Source organism: Pleurodeles waltl, chromosome 10 (assembly GCF_031143425.1).
Source record: "Pleurodeles waltl isolate 20211129_DDA chromosome 10, aPleWal1.hap1.20221129, whole genome shotgun sequence".
Lineage (NCBI taxonomy): Eukaryota > Metazoa > Chordata > Amphibia > Caudata > Salamandridae > Pleurodeles > Pleurodeles waltl.
In genome coordinates this window covers 435,617,908-435,635,780 of record NC_090449.1, presented here as the reverse complement: position 1 = coordinate 435,635,780, position 17,873 = coordinate 435,617,908, and the positions used below count along the sequence as shown (strand labels likewise).

Here is a 17,873-nt window from a genome sequence, read left to right as displayed (position 1 = left end):
ATGTCCTTTGGGGAACTTTAGTGCACTTTGCACTCACTTTTCAGGGTCTTGGGGTGGGCTATTTTTCTATCTCTTTCTATTTTCTAATAGTCCCAGCGACCCTCTACAAAGTCACATAGGTTTGGGGTCCATTCGTGGTTCGCATTCCACTTTTGGAGTATATGGTTTGTGTTGCCCCTATCCCTATGTGTCCCCATTGCATCCTATTGTAACTATACATTGTTTGCACTGTTTTCTAATACTATTATTGCATATTTTGGTATTGTGTACATATATCTTGTGTATATTTGCTATCCTCATACTGAGGGTACACTCTGAGATACTTTGGCATATTGTCATAAAAATAAAGTACCTTTATTTTTAGTATATCTGTGTATTGTGTTTTCTTATGATATTGTGCATATGACACTAGTGGTACTGTAGGAGCTTCACTCGTCTCCTAGTTCAGCCTAAGCTGCTCTGCTAAGCTACCATTATCTATCAGCCTATGCTGCTAGACACCCTATACACTAATAAGGGATAATTGGGCCTGGTGCAAGGTGCAAGTACCCCTTGGTACTCACTACAAGCCAGTCCAGCCTCCTACATGCATGTCACATGAGCTGTCTCTTTTAGGCAAGCCTGTTACAAGCTGCCTGTCAGGGTTAATGTACTAAAGGTCAATCGACCTTCTGCATATGTTTTTCAGGCCTGTACATCATTGAGTAACAAAGGACGAGGTCAGGCCTGGGGGATAATAAAATGGATTCCTTAGCCAGTTTCCACACAATGAGAAAAGGTAAAGGAATCCTTTTTTGAGACACAGTCCCAGATTTACTAAGATTTCATGCAACGCAGCACAGCAAAGCAACTTCATACACTGTGTTGCATAAAGTGGAGACAGCAGAAATGCGCTATATTTACAAAGAAATGGCACATTTCTGTTGCCTCGTAATGCTGACTCGCTCTGTGCTGCCTAGCGCCAGTGCAGGCACCCTTACTTCATGCTGCAAGGGTGCCTACGTTATAGGCAGGATCGCTTTGTACAGGAAGGTATACCTTACTGCACAAAAACAATTCTAAGAGGCATTTTTCTCTTTCTATGTGTGTTGCAGAATGGTTTCTATGTGTGTTGCAGAATGCTTAGACGAGGTAATGAGGAGAAACAAAGATATTGTTATGCCTGGGTTAGGGAGGCGCAACATTTTGACACAATCCCAGGTTACTGACCTTACTAAGTGTGGGATTTCATCAAACTCCATCGGTGGATGCATGGGAACGTGAATCATCCATCCATGGAACACTATCTCCAAGGAAATGTAACACAATGCAGGGCAAGCCATTGCGTTGTGTTATAGTTAATTGCAAAATCAAGCAAGACCACACAAATCAGCCCTGGTGTGGCTTTGTAAATCAAAGTTAAGGACTTGCGTTGCCTTGCGTTGCCTTGCGTTGCCTTGAGTACATCACAGTGGCTAAATAAATCCTCATATGAACAAAAAAAATTACTCTTCAAGAACAAAGTGCAAAAGTCCAATGGACTTTTAACAGGGCAAGATTCTCCTACTGCACCACTTGGCTCAAGCCACACTAGCCAGAAGGAGGCGTATTTGAGCGATAATGGGAGAACTCACAAACTTTCAATGAACTTTCCCATGTGGGATGCAGTTTATTCTAAATGGAGAATGTTGTCATATTACATCATTAAAGGAAGGCATGGACATTTAACAGATACAAGGACCCATAAAGACAAAATTATATTGAGCCAACAGTGATCCAAAGCTGTGATTTAAATGAAGGACACATGGCAGAAGTAGAGAGGGCAATCAAAAAGGTGAGGTGGGAAGTGGACAATGTTAAAGGAGAACCAAGATGGAAAGTCCATCTGACTAGGTTATACCTATTGCTGAATTTTGGGGCACATACACGTGATCCTCCTTACAGCAACCCAGCTGCAGCTATGAGTAAAGGAAATATGCACACCCTTTTATTGCAGTGTGTATATATATCAAGCATAAAGCTTAACTCTCACTGACTCCAATGTTTTTCTTTTTTTAATTCTGTTATTGGTTTTAGGTTGGTGAATTGGAGGAAAGCACATTATGAGGGGGCGCATTCCACTGTGGAGTTGCAGGTATGATGCTTCACACTCTAAGCAATATAATACTAAAATATACTGTTCAAGTTCTTACATTTAACATTGGAGGAGTGAACTTTCTTTTGTAGCTAAACTTGAAAAGCTGATGTTTTTATTTTTCACAAGAAAAAATATGAAGAACGTGGATTTAAAACACTTGTGTAGGTAAGTGCCACTGTTGGCATGGTTACCCCCACCCACACCTTTTGCCTAGTGTTGATGCCAACTTTGATTGAAAGTGTGCTGGGACCCTGATAACCAGGCCCCAGCACCAGTGTTCTTTCCCAAAATCTGTATCTTTGTTTCCACAATTGGCACACCCATGGCCCACAGCTAAGTCCCTTGTAAAGCTACCCCTGGTACCAAGGGCCCTGTGGCCAGGGAAGGTCCCCAAGGGCTGCAGCATGTATTATGCCACCCTGGGGGCCCCCTCACCAAGCACATGTACACTGTCCTTGCAGCTTGTGTGTGCTGGTTGGGAGAAAAAGCCAGAGTCGATATGGCACCCATCTCAGGGTGCCATGCCCACAAACCACTGCCTATGGCATAGATAAGACACGCTTGTAGCAGGCCTTACAGCCCTAAGGCAGGGTGCACTATACCATACCACAGGTGAGGGCATAGCTGCATGAGCCATATGCCCTTGTAGTGTCTAACTCCATTCTTAGACATTGTAAGTGTAGTGTAGCCATATTGAGTATATATGGTCTGGGAGTTTGCCATTACGAGCTCCACAGCTCAATAATAGCTTCACTGAATACTGGGAAGTTTGATATCAAACTTCTCAGCACAATAAACCCCCACTGATGTCAGTGTGGGATTTATTGAAAATACACCCATAGGGCATCTTAGAGATGCCCCCTGTATCTTAGCCAAACTGATAGTGCAGGACTGACTGGTCTGTACCAGCATGCCATTTCTAGACAGGTTTCTGACCACATGGGATGAAAGCTTTTATGCTCTCTGTGGTAAGTAACAAAGTCTGTCCTGGGTGGAGGTGCTTCACGCCTGGTAGTGAGCCTCAAAGGCTCAAGCCTCGGATTACAGTGCCCCAGGGCACTCCTGTGGGTGAAGTTGCCCGCCCCTTCGGACAAAGCCCTACTTTTGACAGCAAGTGTGGCGGGAAAACTGGAGGAGTAACCACCCCAGTCAGGACAACCCCTAAGGTGCCCAGAGATAAGGTGAACCCCCTCCCTGCAGAATTCTCCATCTTGGTTTGGAGGACAGAGAACAGTAGGATTAGTTTTGTGCCCCCCTCTCCAAAGGGCGTGGGCACAAGGAGGGTGTAGCCACCCTCAGGGACAGTAGCCACTGGCTATTGCCCTCTGACCCCTAAAGCAGTCCTAAATCTAGGATTTAAGAGCCTCCCTAAACCCAGCTCACCAGATTCCTGGCGACCTGACAAGAAGAAGAAGGACTGCATGGCTGAAATCCCCAGCAGAGAAGAAGGAAGACGACAACCCGACTTGGCCCCAGCCCTACTGGCCTGTCTCCTGCTTCAAAGAACCTGCACAAGAACAGCAATGTATCCAGCGGGACCAGTGACCTCTGCCAAGCTCCAGAGGACTGCCCTGCACCCCAAAAGACCAAGAACTCTTCTGGAAAGCGGCACTGTCCAAGAAGAAACCAACAACCAAAGACTCCAGCCTCACTCCGAATGCATGAGCCCTGACCACTCTGCACCCGACGCCACGGCCTGTGTCCAAGTGGCCCAACCAGCTAGAGAGGATCCCAGGCGATTCTGAGCAAGTGCTCATCCTGGGTTGCCCTCCCCAGCCCTCCACGAGGACACCTGCAGAGGGAATCCAGAAGACCCCCGAACCGCAAAAACTCCGGATGAAGATATCTGACACCTAAAGACACACTGCCCAAACAGCCCCCGGGACTTGGAGAACCCGACCTCCAGTGCAGCAGCATTCAGCAAGCAACCCTCCTCCCTGTCCAGCCTGTGGTTTGCACAAGACGACCTCCTGGACCTCGCCTGCAGCCTCTGAGTGACCCCGGGGTCCCCTGATAGAGAATCATTGGAGAGCCGACATCTTGTTTGCACCCTGCGCCCGGCCGCCCCAGCTCCACTGAGGGTGTATGTTTGGTGCCTACTTATGGCCCCCCTAGTGCTCCTCTAAACCACCCAGGTCTGCCCTCCGAAAACACAGGTACCTACCTACCTGCAGATCTGGAACCGAGTGCCCCCAGTCTCCATAGGAACCCATTTTAATTTTGCCTACACTTTGACCTCTATACCCGGCCGGCTCCGTGTTGCTGGTGGTGTGTGTTTGGGGTTAACTTGAAAACCGACCTGTAGACTGTTTCTGAAAATTGCAGTGTCAACTTTTAAAACTGATAATTGCCAATATTTCAAAAACTGTATAACTTATCGATTTCAAACAAAAGTGCTATTGATACATATGTGAAATAAGAAAATATTGAAGTACTTACCTGCAATTTGAATCTTCTGGTTCTAAAAAGAAATTAAGAAAATATATTTTTGCTATATAAAAACCTTTGGTCTAGAGTTAAGTAATTGAGTGTGCGTTTCTTCTATTGTCTGTGTGTGTATAACAAATGCTTTGCACTACCCTCTGATAAGCCTAACTGTTCGACCACACTACCACAAAAGAGAGCATTAGTATTATCTACTTTTGCCTTTGTTAAGCCTCTGGGGAACACCTGGACTCTGTGCACACTATATCTCACTTTGATATAGTATATACAGAGTCAGCTCCCTACAACTAGCATTCAGACACATGCCTTGGTAGCCACCAAAACGAGGGGTGGTGGTTTTAATTTAACACATAATGGGAGCGCTGCTATTAGAATTTCCAGTGGACAATGTTGGTAGCTGTTCCATGGTCAAGTCCAGGTTTATTCAAAAATAGGAAGACATGTGATAATATCAGGAGAACAGCCCCTCTTGTAAAACAAATCCTACAATTTAAAGGTACAGCTTCTGGTGCTAGACATGGAGCTTTCAATGGGCGAGGCAGACTTTTTTGAGAAAAGTAATACTAAAGTTTGGGCGGGAGAATACTTCAATTAAGATGGTTAATGCACCATTTATCGAACTGACAGCATGAATTTTGGTGAATGCTGTCTTCCTCCAAAAGGCTTGCAATACAAAGGTGTACTTGGCAGGGTGGCCAGTGTCCCCAATCTTGAATGTTTTGGCCAGTGAACCACTTGAGATGACAATAAAACAGTCAGAGTCTAAATGAAACATCCACCTAATACAACTACTACTACCAGAGAGCTGTCTTGCTTAGAGATGTTAGTGACGACAATGGAAGGCATTGAGGGGTAGTATTTTTTCCATTCAACAACTCCAGTGAAAAGGGGATATATGGAGAAGTGTGAGTTGATGCTAGATGGGATTATATTCAGGGCCACTGGAATTATGTGATTGCATTTGTGGCATTTTTTGCATACTTATTACTTTGATGCGTCTTACACATTATCCATCATCAGCTGCAAAATTTACACATATTACGAAAATAAAATGTGTTTCGACTTCAAAATGATCAAAAGTTACTAAAAATGGGGTGACAAGTGTTGCTGTGCAGCGGAAGGCACTTTAGAAAGATTTACTTTTCACTTTTCAATTCCACATTGCTATATTTGGGTGTTACACTAGTACTAATGAGGTGATACTCTTGCCAGACAATGTTAAAATGTTTATAAAATTTGACACAATTATGTGAACTGATACTATCACAAAATGTGCTTGTAGGAAGCTGGCCTGGTGTGTGGTGGGTACATATGGTAATTACACCTTACAACAGGTCTAGGTGTCCCCTCTTAGTGAAGTGTAGACAGTGTCTAGAAGCCAAGCTCTCTAGAGGTAGCTGTGGATGAGCTTATCTAGGAGACATGCAAAGCTACTATAGTTACACAGCACTTACACGCATGAAAGAAAACTCTCAGTTGTACAAAAATAAAGGTACTTTATTTTTGGGACAAATCATCACAAAATACTAGACAGGTGACCCACCTTTAGGAGGTAAGTAATACACTAAGGCCCGTATTTATACTTTTTTTAGCGCCGCATTTGCGCCGCTTTTTGACGCAAAACGGCGCAAACCTACAAAGTACAATGGTATTTTGCAAGTTTGCGCCGTTTTTGCGTCAAAAAACGACGCAAATGCGGCACTAAAAAAGTATAAATACGGGCCTAAATATATACACTAGCAATCTGAAATAGACGTAGAAAAGGTTAGAAAACAGTGCAAATAGTAACAACCAATAGTGACTCTAGAGGGAGCACAAACCATATACTAAAAAAATGTGTCCAAGTGGCCCAACCAGCTATGGAATACGAACAAGGTACCCCCACATAGGTAAGTAAAATGTGTAGAGGGGAGCTGGGGGTATTAGAAAACCACAAAGGTAAGTAACACAGTACCAGCCCCAATGACCAGGAATGCAGGAGTAAAACATTGGATTTTCCTCAAACCAGCCAAAAAGGAGGAAGAGAAGAAAAGAAGACACCCAGAGAAGACTGCAAGAAAACCAGCGGTGGATTCCTGAAGAAAGAAGACCTGTGGAGAGAGGGGACCAAGTCCAAGAGTGACAGTGGAGTCCAGGAGGAGTAGGAGGTACTACACACCAAGCTGTGGATGCAGGAGTTGACGGTGATGAAGAACAGGTCAGCACTGCAGCACTGGAGCCGGAGAAGTGTTCCTGTTGGATGCAGATGAAGCCCTACGCTAGAAAGAAGAATGCAGACAGGTGCTGGTGCAGGAATTTCAACAACAAGCCTTGGCAAAGTTGGCTGATGGTACTGAAGAACACAGCAGAGAGTCCACAGGAGCAGAGGCAGCACCCACAGGAGTCCCACAGGACGGGGACACAGGAGACGTAGAAGGAGCCCACGCAGCACTACAAAAGAGGATCCCACGCAGCAGGAGAACCACGCAGGGACAGCCCCCTGTTTTGCAGGATGGAGTGCTGGGGACTGGACCTACAAGTCGCCTGAAGATCCCTTTGAGGAGATGCAAACAAACCTTGGCAGCTGCAAGTGACGCAGTGCACAGGGGTATTGTCCTGCGTGGGAAGGCAAAGGCTTACCTCCACCAAAGTTGGACAGCTGGCACTGAGGACCAAGAGAACTACTCCGGAACACCACCCGTGGAGCAGGATCCACGCAGCTCAGCAGGAGAGGGAATCCACGCAGCCATTCGTCGCTTGCCGTCGTTGCCTGTGGTTGGAGGGGAGTGATTCCTTCACTACAAGAGAGATTCCTTCTTGTGCAGTCTAAAGAGTTGCAGTCTTCTGAGGATGTATGGTGAGGAAACTGTTGCAAAGCTGGTAGGATCTCTGGATACAATGTTGCAGAACAGTCTTCTTCGTGGGTGTGCAGCTTCCTGGAGGGTCCAGTCGCAGTTCCGGAGGCCAGAAGTCGAAGCAGAGGTTGCAGAGGAGTCCTGCTGGAATCTTGCAAGCTGAATCTGAGGACCCACCCCAGAGAGACCCTAAATAGCCCTGAAAGGGGGAGTGGTCACCTAACCAGGTAAGCACCTATTAGGAGGGGGCTCTGATGTCAGCTGGCTGGCCTGGCCTCTCAGATGCTTCAAGAGTTCCCTGCCAACCTTAGAACCAAGATGTCAGAACCCAGGGACCCTCTGGAGGAGCGTGGGCACCACCCCTGGGGTGGTGAGGGACAGGGGAGTGATCACTCCACTTTCCATTGTCCAGTTTTGCGCCAGTGCAGGGTGGGGGTCCCTGACCCGGTGTGGACTGGTTTATGCATGGAGGGCACCGAATGCTCCCTTCAAAGCAAACCAGTGGCTTGCCTCCCAAGCCAGTCACACCTATTTCCAATGGGAGAGGGTGTTACTTCCCTCTCCCAAAGGAAAACCTTTGTTCTGCCTTCATGGGCTTGATCAGATCAAGCAGCAGGAAGGCAGAAACCCGTCTGAGGGGCGGCAGCAGCTGGGCTGCCAAGAAAACACTATAAGACTGGTGGTAGCAATGCTGGGGGTCCTCTAAGGATTCCCCAGAGTGCATGGAATCATACTTCCAGTACATCAAACAGTATTGGTGTATGAGTCTGACATGTTTGATACCAAACATGCCCAGGTTTGGAGTTACCATTATGTAGCTGGACATAGGTAGTGACCTATGTCCAGTACATGTGTAAAATGGAGTCCCCACACTCACAAGGTCAAGGAAAATGAATCTGGAGTTTGTGGGGGCACCTCTTCTAGTGAAGGGATGCCCTCACTCACAGGTACCAACACCCTGCCCACTGGGCTGAGCGGGCCTACCATAAGGGTGATGTATAGTGACTTGGTGTAGTGACCTATAGTGAAATCGGGTGCATGCACTCGTTTCACGCAGGCTGCAATGGCAGGCCTGCAGAACCCTTTGCATGGGCTCTTTATGGGTGGCAGAATAACTGCTGCAGCCCACAGGGATCCCCTGGAACTCCAATGCCCTGGGTACCTAGGTACTATATACTAGAGACTTACATGGGGGGACCAGTATGCTAATTGTGGGAAGAAAAGGTTAGTAGCAACCAAATTTACAGGAGAGAGCATAATCACTGGGGTCCTGGTTAGGAGGATCCCAGTGCACACAGTCAAGCACACTGATAAACTGGCAGAAAATGGGGGTAACCATGCCAAGATATAGGGCGCTTTCCTACAGTGCCTCATTATGCCTCTTGATTAGCATTTTCATCCTGCATAATTTAGTAAACAATGCCAACTATTTTTAGGTGGAGCCTGCATGCGCTCTGGCCTGTTGTAATCTATCTCTGGGCTTTTAACCGTGCCCTGCGCATGCCATCACTATCACTCGTTCACGGGCTAACCTTTAAAAAATCCTTTGTTATCACTGGGAAATGATTTTGTTTGTCCCTCCTTGGGGACGTTTTGTTACCGCTTTGGCCATTGTCAGTGTTACATGGATAATTGCACGTTTGCTGAGATGTTTGTCCGCGAGCGAACTTCTTTTTCATTTTGTGTCTCTCCTTCGTGCTCACCCTAATGGTGGCTGGGGCACTTTGAATTGACTTGCTTATGTCAGCTTTTCATTGTCAATTTATTTGGCAGTAAAAGTCCAGTTAGGAATTTGCAAGACTAATAACTCTAACTCGAGCAAACGTGAGACCCATTGCATTGCTAATGCTTGTTTAATTTTGTCCTCCCTTGCCGCATAATTCAAGTGGCCCCGGTTATATTATATAAATCTTGGAATTTTCATCTGAAAGACAGAATATTCGGAAGGACATAATATTATTTAACAAGCCTACATAGGGAATCATCATATTATTTAATGAGGCACTGGTGATTGATGCTGGACAAATTAAATAGTTTGTTCTCAGCCACCACTGGTGAGGGAAGGGTAAGCCACTGTATATTTAGTGGGGTTACCCGAAACATACAGTTTTTCTGGAACAATGTGCTAGCAGGCAAAAGGGAGGTTGCACAATTTGTTATTCCGAAGATCTGAGGTTAACGAGGCTGACTTTCATACTAGAGACATAGGAACTTTTACAGAACAAGAAATGGTTGTAGCTCTTCCAACTTTCAGTGAGTGCACCAAAACTGATGGCAAGACATTGGGAAAGGGTCACATTCCCATCCCTGGCTTTATGGGATAATAATATCTGGGACACAATGGCAATAAAAAGACTAGTTGGGCATCTACTAAAATATAGGGATGACTTTTTGTCGATGTGGCCACCAGGTGTTACCTTGTATTTGAAAGAACATAGAGAGTATACCTGCTCCCATGATTAAGGCCTCTACACTTGTTTGACAAATATTTAGAACAAACAACTGGGAGTGGAACTTACATAAAAGAGCAGGAAAAAACTCAGGACCAGATGTATCATTATTTTCAACAGTGATTACCTAATTGCGATTCTCTGCGAACTGCAATTAGGTAATCACTATTTGAACGTATGAAACTCCAATAGTCTCATTTAGCGTTTCCTAATGGGTCACAAATCGACCTACATCATTAATATTAATGAGGCAGGACGCAATTTACGACCCATTAGGAAATGCTAAAATCACAGGGATGGTGGTCTGCTGGGCTCCTCACACCACCATGTCTGTGATTGCTTTTAAACACATTTTTTTAGTTTTTTTTTAAATGGAGCCCGTTTTCCTTAAAGGAAAACGGGATACATTTAAAAAACAAAAATTAAAAGTTTTCTTTTCATTTTTTAAGACTAGGTAGTGGTCCGTGGGACCACTGCCTGATGTTACAAAATGTTTTTGCTACCATTCATAAAGGAAAGGGTTCCTTTGGGGACCCCTTCCTGTTTGCAAATGGATTACCACTTACTTGAAGTAGATGGTAAAATGCATATGTTTTGCAACCGAATTTCGGTCACAAAACATTCCTACATACCTCTGAGATTGGGTATTGGAAAGAGATGGCCTGAACACGCTCATCCTAATACCAAATTGGTATGTATACACAATTCCAAATTGTGATCTGGCAACATGTTACCGAATCACAAATTGAAATTTATACATACCAAAATGTATTTTTGCAGTCGCAAACGGCCCAATCTGGTTGTTTGTGACCTCAAAAATGAAGGCTACATATAAGTGAAGTGTAAACTAGATTGTGAGGCGGGCTTGTGGTGGTGGAGAAGGCTGGTAAGGGTGGCTGTTCCTGTTAATGATGTGAGTGATACCAAGGTGGAGCGGCATATTGTTAAAGTATCTGAACAAAGTTATGTTGCCCTTGACACGTTAATAAATAAAACAATAAAAAACAGAAAGTGAGATTGGAATCTGCAAAAGCTTTCTTTGGTGGCTTGACTTCATAGTTCTCTGCAGATTCCACAGCTGTTTCGTGCGTCCATCTTCCTCATTAACTGTGCGTGATTAGGTAAAAAGGCTCTGCTCCACGTATTACGTCCAGAAATGATTGAATGGCATCACACAGGAAACCCCTTATCCGCAGACTGAGTCATCGCTGTTCTGCTTTGCGTCAAACAGGCCCCAACCTGCCCGGCCTCGGTATAGGCAGCTGCTTTTGTCAGGGATGGGAAGGGAAGGAGAAGGGCGCTGGGTTCAAGCTTTATCCACTTCCACGCTACACTGGAGCTGGCTGTTGGTGCCAAGAACCATGCGCTAACCTGAAAAGCTGGCCTATGAGTACAGGAGTGCGCATATCACACCCCAGCTCTCACTACAGTGCAGCCAGTGAGGTTTTTATCAGTCCAGTCCCACTGGCTCGCTGCCTGGAGCCAGCTACCCATATGCCAAGAGCAGGAATGATGCTTATGTATTTGCAGAGAAAACCCCAGAACTTGACTTTGTTGGATAGTTTATTGTGCATATGAAGGGCCCACTGGAATAACATGGTAGAAATAGGAGGATGAAGTAGGGGGAACGTATATTTTATTACTATCATTATTTTTGTCTGCAGGGCTTCATGTCAACAAGCATCCCGGACAGTCTCTGCTAGCAGAACACAATGATGATGTAACCAAGTCATCTATGGACAGCTCCTTTGCAGGCCAAGACAAGCAACACTATTATACATGGAGAACTCTTTCAATGCCCGCAACACCGAGGGCATGCATGTCATGCATGTGATCTCTCAATAGATGAATATATTAATAATCATAGGCACATATTTCTCCATGTGTGAACTCTCCATTCACAACCCATTCACAGCTCACGTTCATCCATGTAGGGTACCTGAGGGTACCTAAGGAGAGAACACATTTGTATCCCATGGCATATACTCCTCCATGTGTGAGCTCTCCATTCACAATCTATTCACTGCTCACATTCATCCAGGTGTGGTACCTCAATGGATAACACGTTTGTAGTTCATGGCATATACTGCTCCATGTGTGATCTTTACATACACAACCTATTCATAGCTCGCATACACCCATATGTGGTACCTCAAGGAAGTAAATGCTTATAGCCTATGGCGATTGTTCCTCCATTTATGATCTCTCGATTGCCAACCTATTCACCGATCACATTCATCCTTGTGTGGTACTGCAAAGGAAGGTGATTCCATTGAACCTACAGCTCATACCTGGTGGTAATCCTCCATGTATTTCAGGTGACTTTCCTCACAAATCAGCAGGTTGAGATATTCTTTCCAGTCAGCATGCACTGCTTCCATGTGAGCCTGCACAGAAAGGAAAGGAGAATCTGTGTGACGTAGGGTTTTGGGGCAATTAATTCAACAGTGAGTGATGTGGTGAACTGTCGTAGTTAAATTAGGAAAGAGATGTACAGTGATCCACAATCCCTACCTATAAGGGCTATTTTTAACGACCTTGTACAACGGAAAATATGTGCTTCCTTTCGAAGCACCTTCCAAATATATATGAAACCCTTACAAAACTATATTCAGGGGGTGTATACTCTGATAAACCATTTTAAGGACCCTGTGAAGTAAGATCAGCAGAATTTAGGGAATGTGTCTTCGAAGGTATTGGCTTATGTCTAGAAAACCTAAATAATTTGTCATTCTATTTATGCACTTTGACACAATGCAGCAGAGTGCCAAAAGGGCTGCCATCTACAATATCCTAAATTATATTCCAATAAAATACTTAAAATCCTATGTAGCCTCCAGCTCTAGCTTCACTTTCACACTACTCTTGGGGCCAGATGCACTAAAATGCAATTTTTCAATTCCTAAATAGCGACCCCATAGAAATCGCTATTTAGGAAATGCAAAATGCTATGTACAGAGATACCTATTTCCTATTAGTGATTCCTACCAAGTAGGAATCGCTGTTTGGAAATGGCAAATAAGGAATTCCATTGTATTTGTGTCAGTGGGCCAGTTTCACATTTCCCAAATAGCGATTTCCTAATAAGAAATCGCTGTATGGGAAATGCAAAACCAAGGATGGCAATGGGCAAAAGGCCCCCAAAAAAAGGTGATGCATGTATAGCACACATATGCCCAAGGGGCATATGTGTGCTCTATTGCAATTTAATAAAAGCATTTTGGGGTGTTTTTTTTATTTTGCACATGGTTACCATCGACTGCAAGTTGATGGTAATTGTATTTTCTAAATTCTCATTTAGGAAATGCTTCTTAAATCAGAATAGGAATCACAAATAGGCAATCCCTATTTGCAATTTCATATTCTGGCGTTTGCAAATTGCGATTTCAATTTGCGATTTCCTTAAGGCCTTTGTACCTCAGAAAAGGACGTTTTGCATTTCTTAACGGCCAGAAATACTGATTCGGACCGTTAAGAAATGCAAAAGGGCTTTGTACATCTGGCGCTTTCTCCCATCATTCTGCACCAATGGCCAGATGTACGAAAATGCAATTTTGCATTTCTTAAATAGCGACTTCATAGAAATCGCTATTTAAGAAATACAAAATGCTATGTGCAAAGATACCGATTTCCTAATAGCGATTCCTACAATGTAGGAATCACTATTAGGAAATCAGTATTAAGAAATACCATTGCATTTGAGTCAATGGCCTGGTTTTGCATTTCCGAAATGGCAAATTAGGAAATGAAAAACCAGGGATTGCAATGGGAAAAAGGCTGCCATTGGTGAACCCCAAAAATAGGGGTGCACTTGTAGAGCACACATGTGACTAGAGGCATGTGTGTACTCTATTGCAATTCACAAAAAGCACCTAGGGGTGCTTTTTTAAATTGCACCTGGTTACCACCGACTTCAAGTAGGTGGTAATTGCATCTCCAAAATGCCCAAATCACATTTTGGAAATGCATGGTACATCAGAATAGGAAATGCAAATTGGAAATCCCTATGTGCCATTCCTTAAAGGGCTTAGTATATTAGAAAAGCCCAGTTTGCATTTCTTAATGGCCCAAAATACCGATTCGGACCGTTAAGAAATGCAAACATGTATTGTACATCTGGCCCCACGACTTTTCGGCTCCCATTGCTGTTTTTAGACCTTCAGTCCATGGGACCACTGCCTGCTCTGAAAAAAATTTGGTGCCTCCATTCACAAAGGGGAACCCTTCCTGTGCGAATGGGTTACCAACAAGTTGGTGGTAACTGCGTTTGTTTTTAGACTGTATTCACGGTCGCAAAACAATCACAGATGGGCCTGCGAGTCACAATTAGGAAGGGATGCCTTTTACATGCCCCTTCCTCATTGCAAGTCGCATTCCCTTTTTTGTGAGTCAGTAGGGATAATACATGCAACAAGGCCATTTTGTGGTCACTAAAGGCAAATTTTGCAGTTTGCGACTGCAAAATAGCTTCATACATCTGGCCCAACATTTGTCTGACCCTAAGTTTGTGGTTTCAAAATCCCTTAAGTTTCCATGAGGAAGAGCTGAATTATGGGCTAAGGGCTTCACAGCCACGGATGAATGGCTGCATAGGTCAGAGTTAAAGGTTCCTATATATTGCGGTAAAGATTGTTGAGTTTTGGGGTGAAGGTTCCTAGGTATTGGAGTAAATGTTGCTGTGTATTGAGATAATGATTGCATTAGTATGGATAAAAGGCTGACCTCGGGAGGAACGTTGTGTTTACCAATAACTTACAATTTAAAAGCACCTGAAGCAGAGTTGCATGTGCGGTCAGCTGTCAGGCAGCATTAAAAATGTCAAGATAACTCTAGTGATTAATGTTCCTAACAGAGAGCGAGATTGGAGATTTGTCCAGTGGCAGTTTTGACTCACCATAAAGTAGAGCAGAGGGTTAATATGCCTGCTGCAAAGAACAGATATGAGGCTTATTTCACCTTAGTCTCTCTGATATTCACACTGGTGCACCTACTGGCTCTACGGCTTGCTGCTCTCCTCCATGCTGAGGGACTGGCTCCGCCATTGTTGCTCATGCTGCATTTGTTTTCTGTCTATTAGGGCAGCTTCAACAAAGACTGGGCATGAGTGTGGCATGAGTGGAGGGGCACATTAGGTATTCAAGGCGTTGGCAGCCCAGGACAAGGAAGCGGCCTCTCTAGAGAGCAAGTTCGGCTTGTGTTCTGCGGAACCGCCTGTGCTTTCTCCCAGTCATTCTTGTGCTTATTGGACTTTTACTGTTTGCTGCCTATTTACTTCTTGTTAGGGGCCTCTGCACACTCCCTTGTGTCATTGCTTCGACTAGTACTATCTGTCATCACCTTTGTTTGAGGCAATTGCTGTGTTCTGTAACCATTTTTAGTTATAGCTCCATGCAAGTTATTTTAGCAAGACCAGGCATGCAGCTATGCACTTTACCCTAGATATATTTTATTCAGCTTTGTTTATTATTTTAACAATGGCCACACTTGCAGTCTTGTTTTATTTCTCTCTATCTAGCTGTTCTTTCCCTAGGTCAGCACCGCGTTCTTAAACAAGACATTTTTGTTCACTCTGTGCTTTTCAAGGCTGCAGTAAGATAGGTTGCTGGTAAACGTGGTAATGCTTTGTCTCTGGAATTAATCGAAACATACACATCCTTATGTAGGAACATTTTCTCAGAAAATCAGCTGTTTGCTGTTTTATTATAAAAACACTTCCCTGCCCCATACACGATAGAGGGAGATTCCAGCCAGATGACCACAACTGTATGCTGATTACTGAATGCTTCGCTACAGCTGCTTATGCAGACTTCAGGCCTCTGCTCAGGTATAGGGGATGATATCTTCTCAGTGGAACCTGAAGGGCAGAACTAGAGCTTAACATGCTGTGCTCTACTATAGCCTAGGTAGGAATTATTCTATTGACTCTAGTGACAATATGGTAGTGTTATTTTTATACTTTACTCTCCTTGTCACAATTTTAATCCTGTCAAGCTTTATCGTCCTGGTTATTGCAGTACATGCTTTAGTATCTAAGATGCTGTCGCTTCATTAAAAACCTTACTGAAACATATACTGCCTCTGCTTGTCCTTTTATATGTGAGACTAATGTAACTAAGAGAAACTGATGAGATCTGAGTGACCACGATTTCCCTGAGGAGTCAATTGTGTCATGTGCTCGGCTGCCCAATCATCCCTGCTTTGGATGGAGATGAGGCACTGCTAGTTTGCTGGAGCAAAAAACCTAGATTAGGGCGACATGTGTCACCTGTAGTGGGTTAAGACTCAGTCTCCCACACCGCAGGCGATTCTGCCTCTCAAATCCAGTAGTCTCATTAGAATAATGAGAGCCTACGTGACATGGCACCACCAAAGTTTGGTCAGGCTCTAATTTCCGGGTCCTCCTGAGTACCTCTGTCTCACTACATACAAAGACATCTTAGTACTATATACGGAGACGTCCGATGGTATTGATGGTTTCCTCCTCAGCTAAGTATGGAGTACCTAACTAACACTGTGGTTGTTCAAGCTTGAACTCTAAAAGGATAATCCGCAGTTGGTGTGCTTCTCTCTGAACAAATTTACCATTCATTATGGCGAATCCACAACAGGTAGCAATTGCATTCAATATGAGACTACCCCTTACTGCACATTTACTGGCACATGGCCTAACGGCCCATGGGGGGTCCAGTCACATTTGCTGTTGACGCTCACCCAGCCTACAGAACAGAACATTTTTATTCTTGGGTCACATTTCTACCAGTTGATGGGAACACAAATACATTTCATCATTATACACCTGCAAACGTGCCTGCACAATACAGAGCATATGCATATTTAGAGATATCTCAATCTTATCAAGAACATAATAATTGGCTTGATGGCGCCCTGCCCCACACAATCTTACACATTAGGTTAGGTCCTCTAAGTGATGGTCCTACCTGGCCTTTATTGGACACTTATACACCTCACCCTACTGCAGCAAACCTAACAGTAGTTGAGGTCCGTCACTTATACGGTGAGCTGATGGCAATATATAGACAATTAGTAGTTTGTAATGTAAACATTAAACACAAACCCAGCACGTGATGCACAGTGCAACCACATGCAGTAAAGCCAGGTATTAACCCTGCGACTGTAAATTGGATCATGGGTAAAGTACCCGTCAAACGAGAAGAAATTCCATTTTGGTTAGCTCAAAAAATAAACGCACTGGAAGCAGTATTTCCCCATACGGGACCTCAGGACAAACATAGAATACTAACTTTGTGCTTGCCATTTGTGATGGTTCCCACTGTAGATAATTGTAATACATGGTGCACGGTATTTGCCATGCTCTATACTACCGCACATGGTACAGCGACACTTGCCAATTTACCCAAAGTCTTAAACTGCAACATTTAAGATGGTTAGCCCACATTGTTGTGGGATTTGCCGAATTCGGCTATAAATTAAATTTTAAGAAAACAAAAATATCCTTCCTTAGTGTCCTGTTTCTGGGATATGAGCTATAGAGTGAAGGAAGGAGCCTAGCGCCACACTTCTTGGAAAAATTTACACAGTTACAACCTCCAAATACAATTAAAAACCTCCAATCCCTAGTGGGTTTTCTAAATTTTGGTAGAACTTACATTCCCGAATATGCATCACCTATAAAACCGTTATACTACTCAATACGTCCTGACTTCTCAAGTGCATTTTTGACAGTGGAACACACACACATTCTCAGAGCTTGGCAAACAGACATGCTTGCAGCACACCACCTACACACAAGGGACAACATAACATATTTTTTCATCACAGTAATTGCTGGTGCCATTGGTTTCACCTATGTAACTTTCAATGAGGGTGAGACAGTCCCGATAGCATACAAATCACATTTGTATTCAGCAGTAGAACAACGCTTTGCTCCCACTGAGAAGATTCTAACTGCTGTTCAGATGGCCGTCATTAAGGAAAGACCTCTAGCCCAAGGCAAATGCATTATTGTTGTCTCTCCAATTCCAGCCCTTGAGGCTGTTACCAAAGCCA

General features: G+C 44.1%; 1 protein-coding gene across 3 annotated transcripts in view; it reads right to left on the bottom strand.

The window, feature by feature from the left end:
* The window catches only part of PPL (periplakin), a 453,724-nt gene that overhangs the window by 160,030 nt on the left and 275,821 nt on the right, over positions 1 to 17,873 (bottom strand). For all 3 annotated transcript variants that reach the window (XM_069210696.1, XM_069210694.1, XM_069210695.1), the window contains exon 9: positions 12,137 to 12,232. In XM_069210696.1, the coding sequence (XP_069066797.1) occupies positions 12,137 to 12,232 (96 nt within the window). The remainder of the gene's footprint in view (positions 1 to 12,136; positions 12,233 to 17,873) is intronic.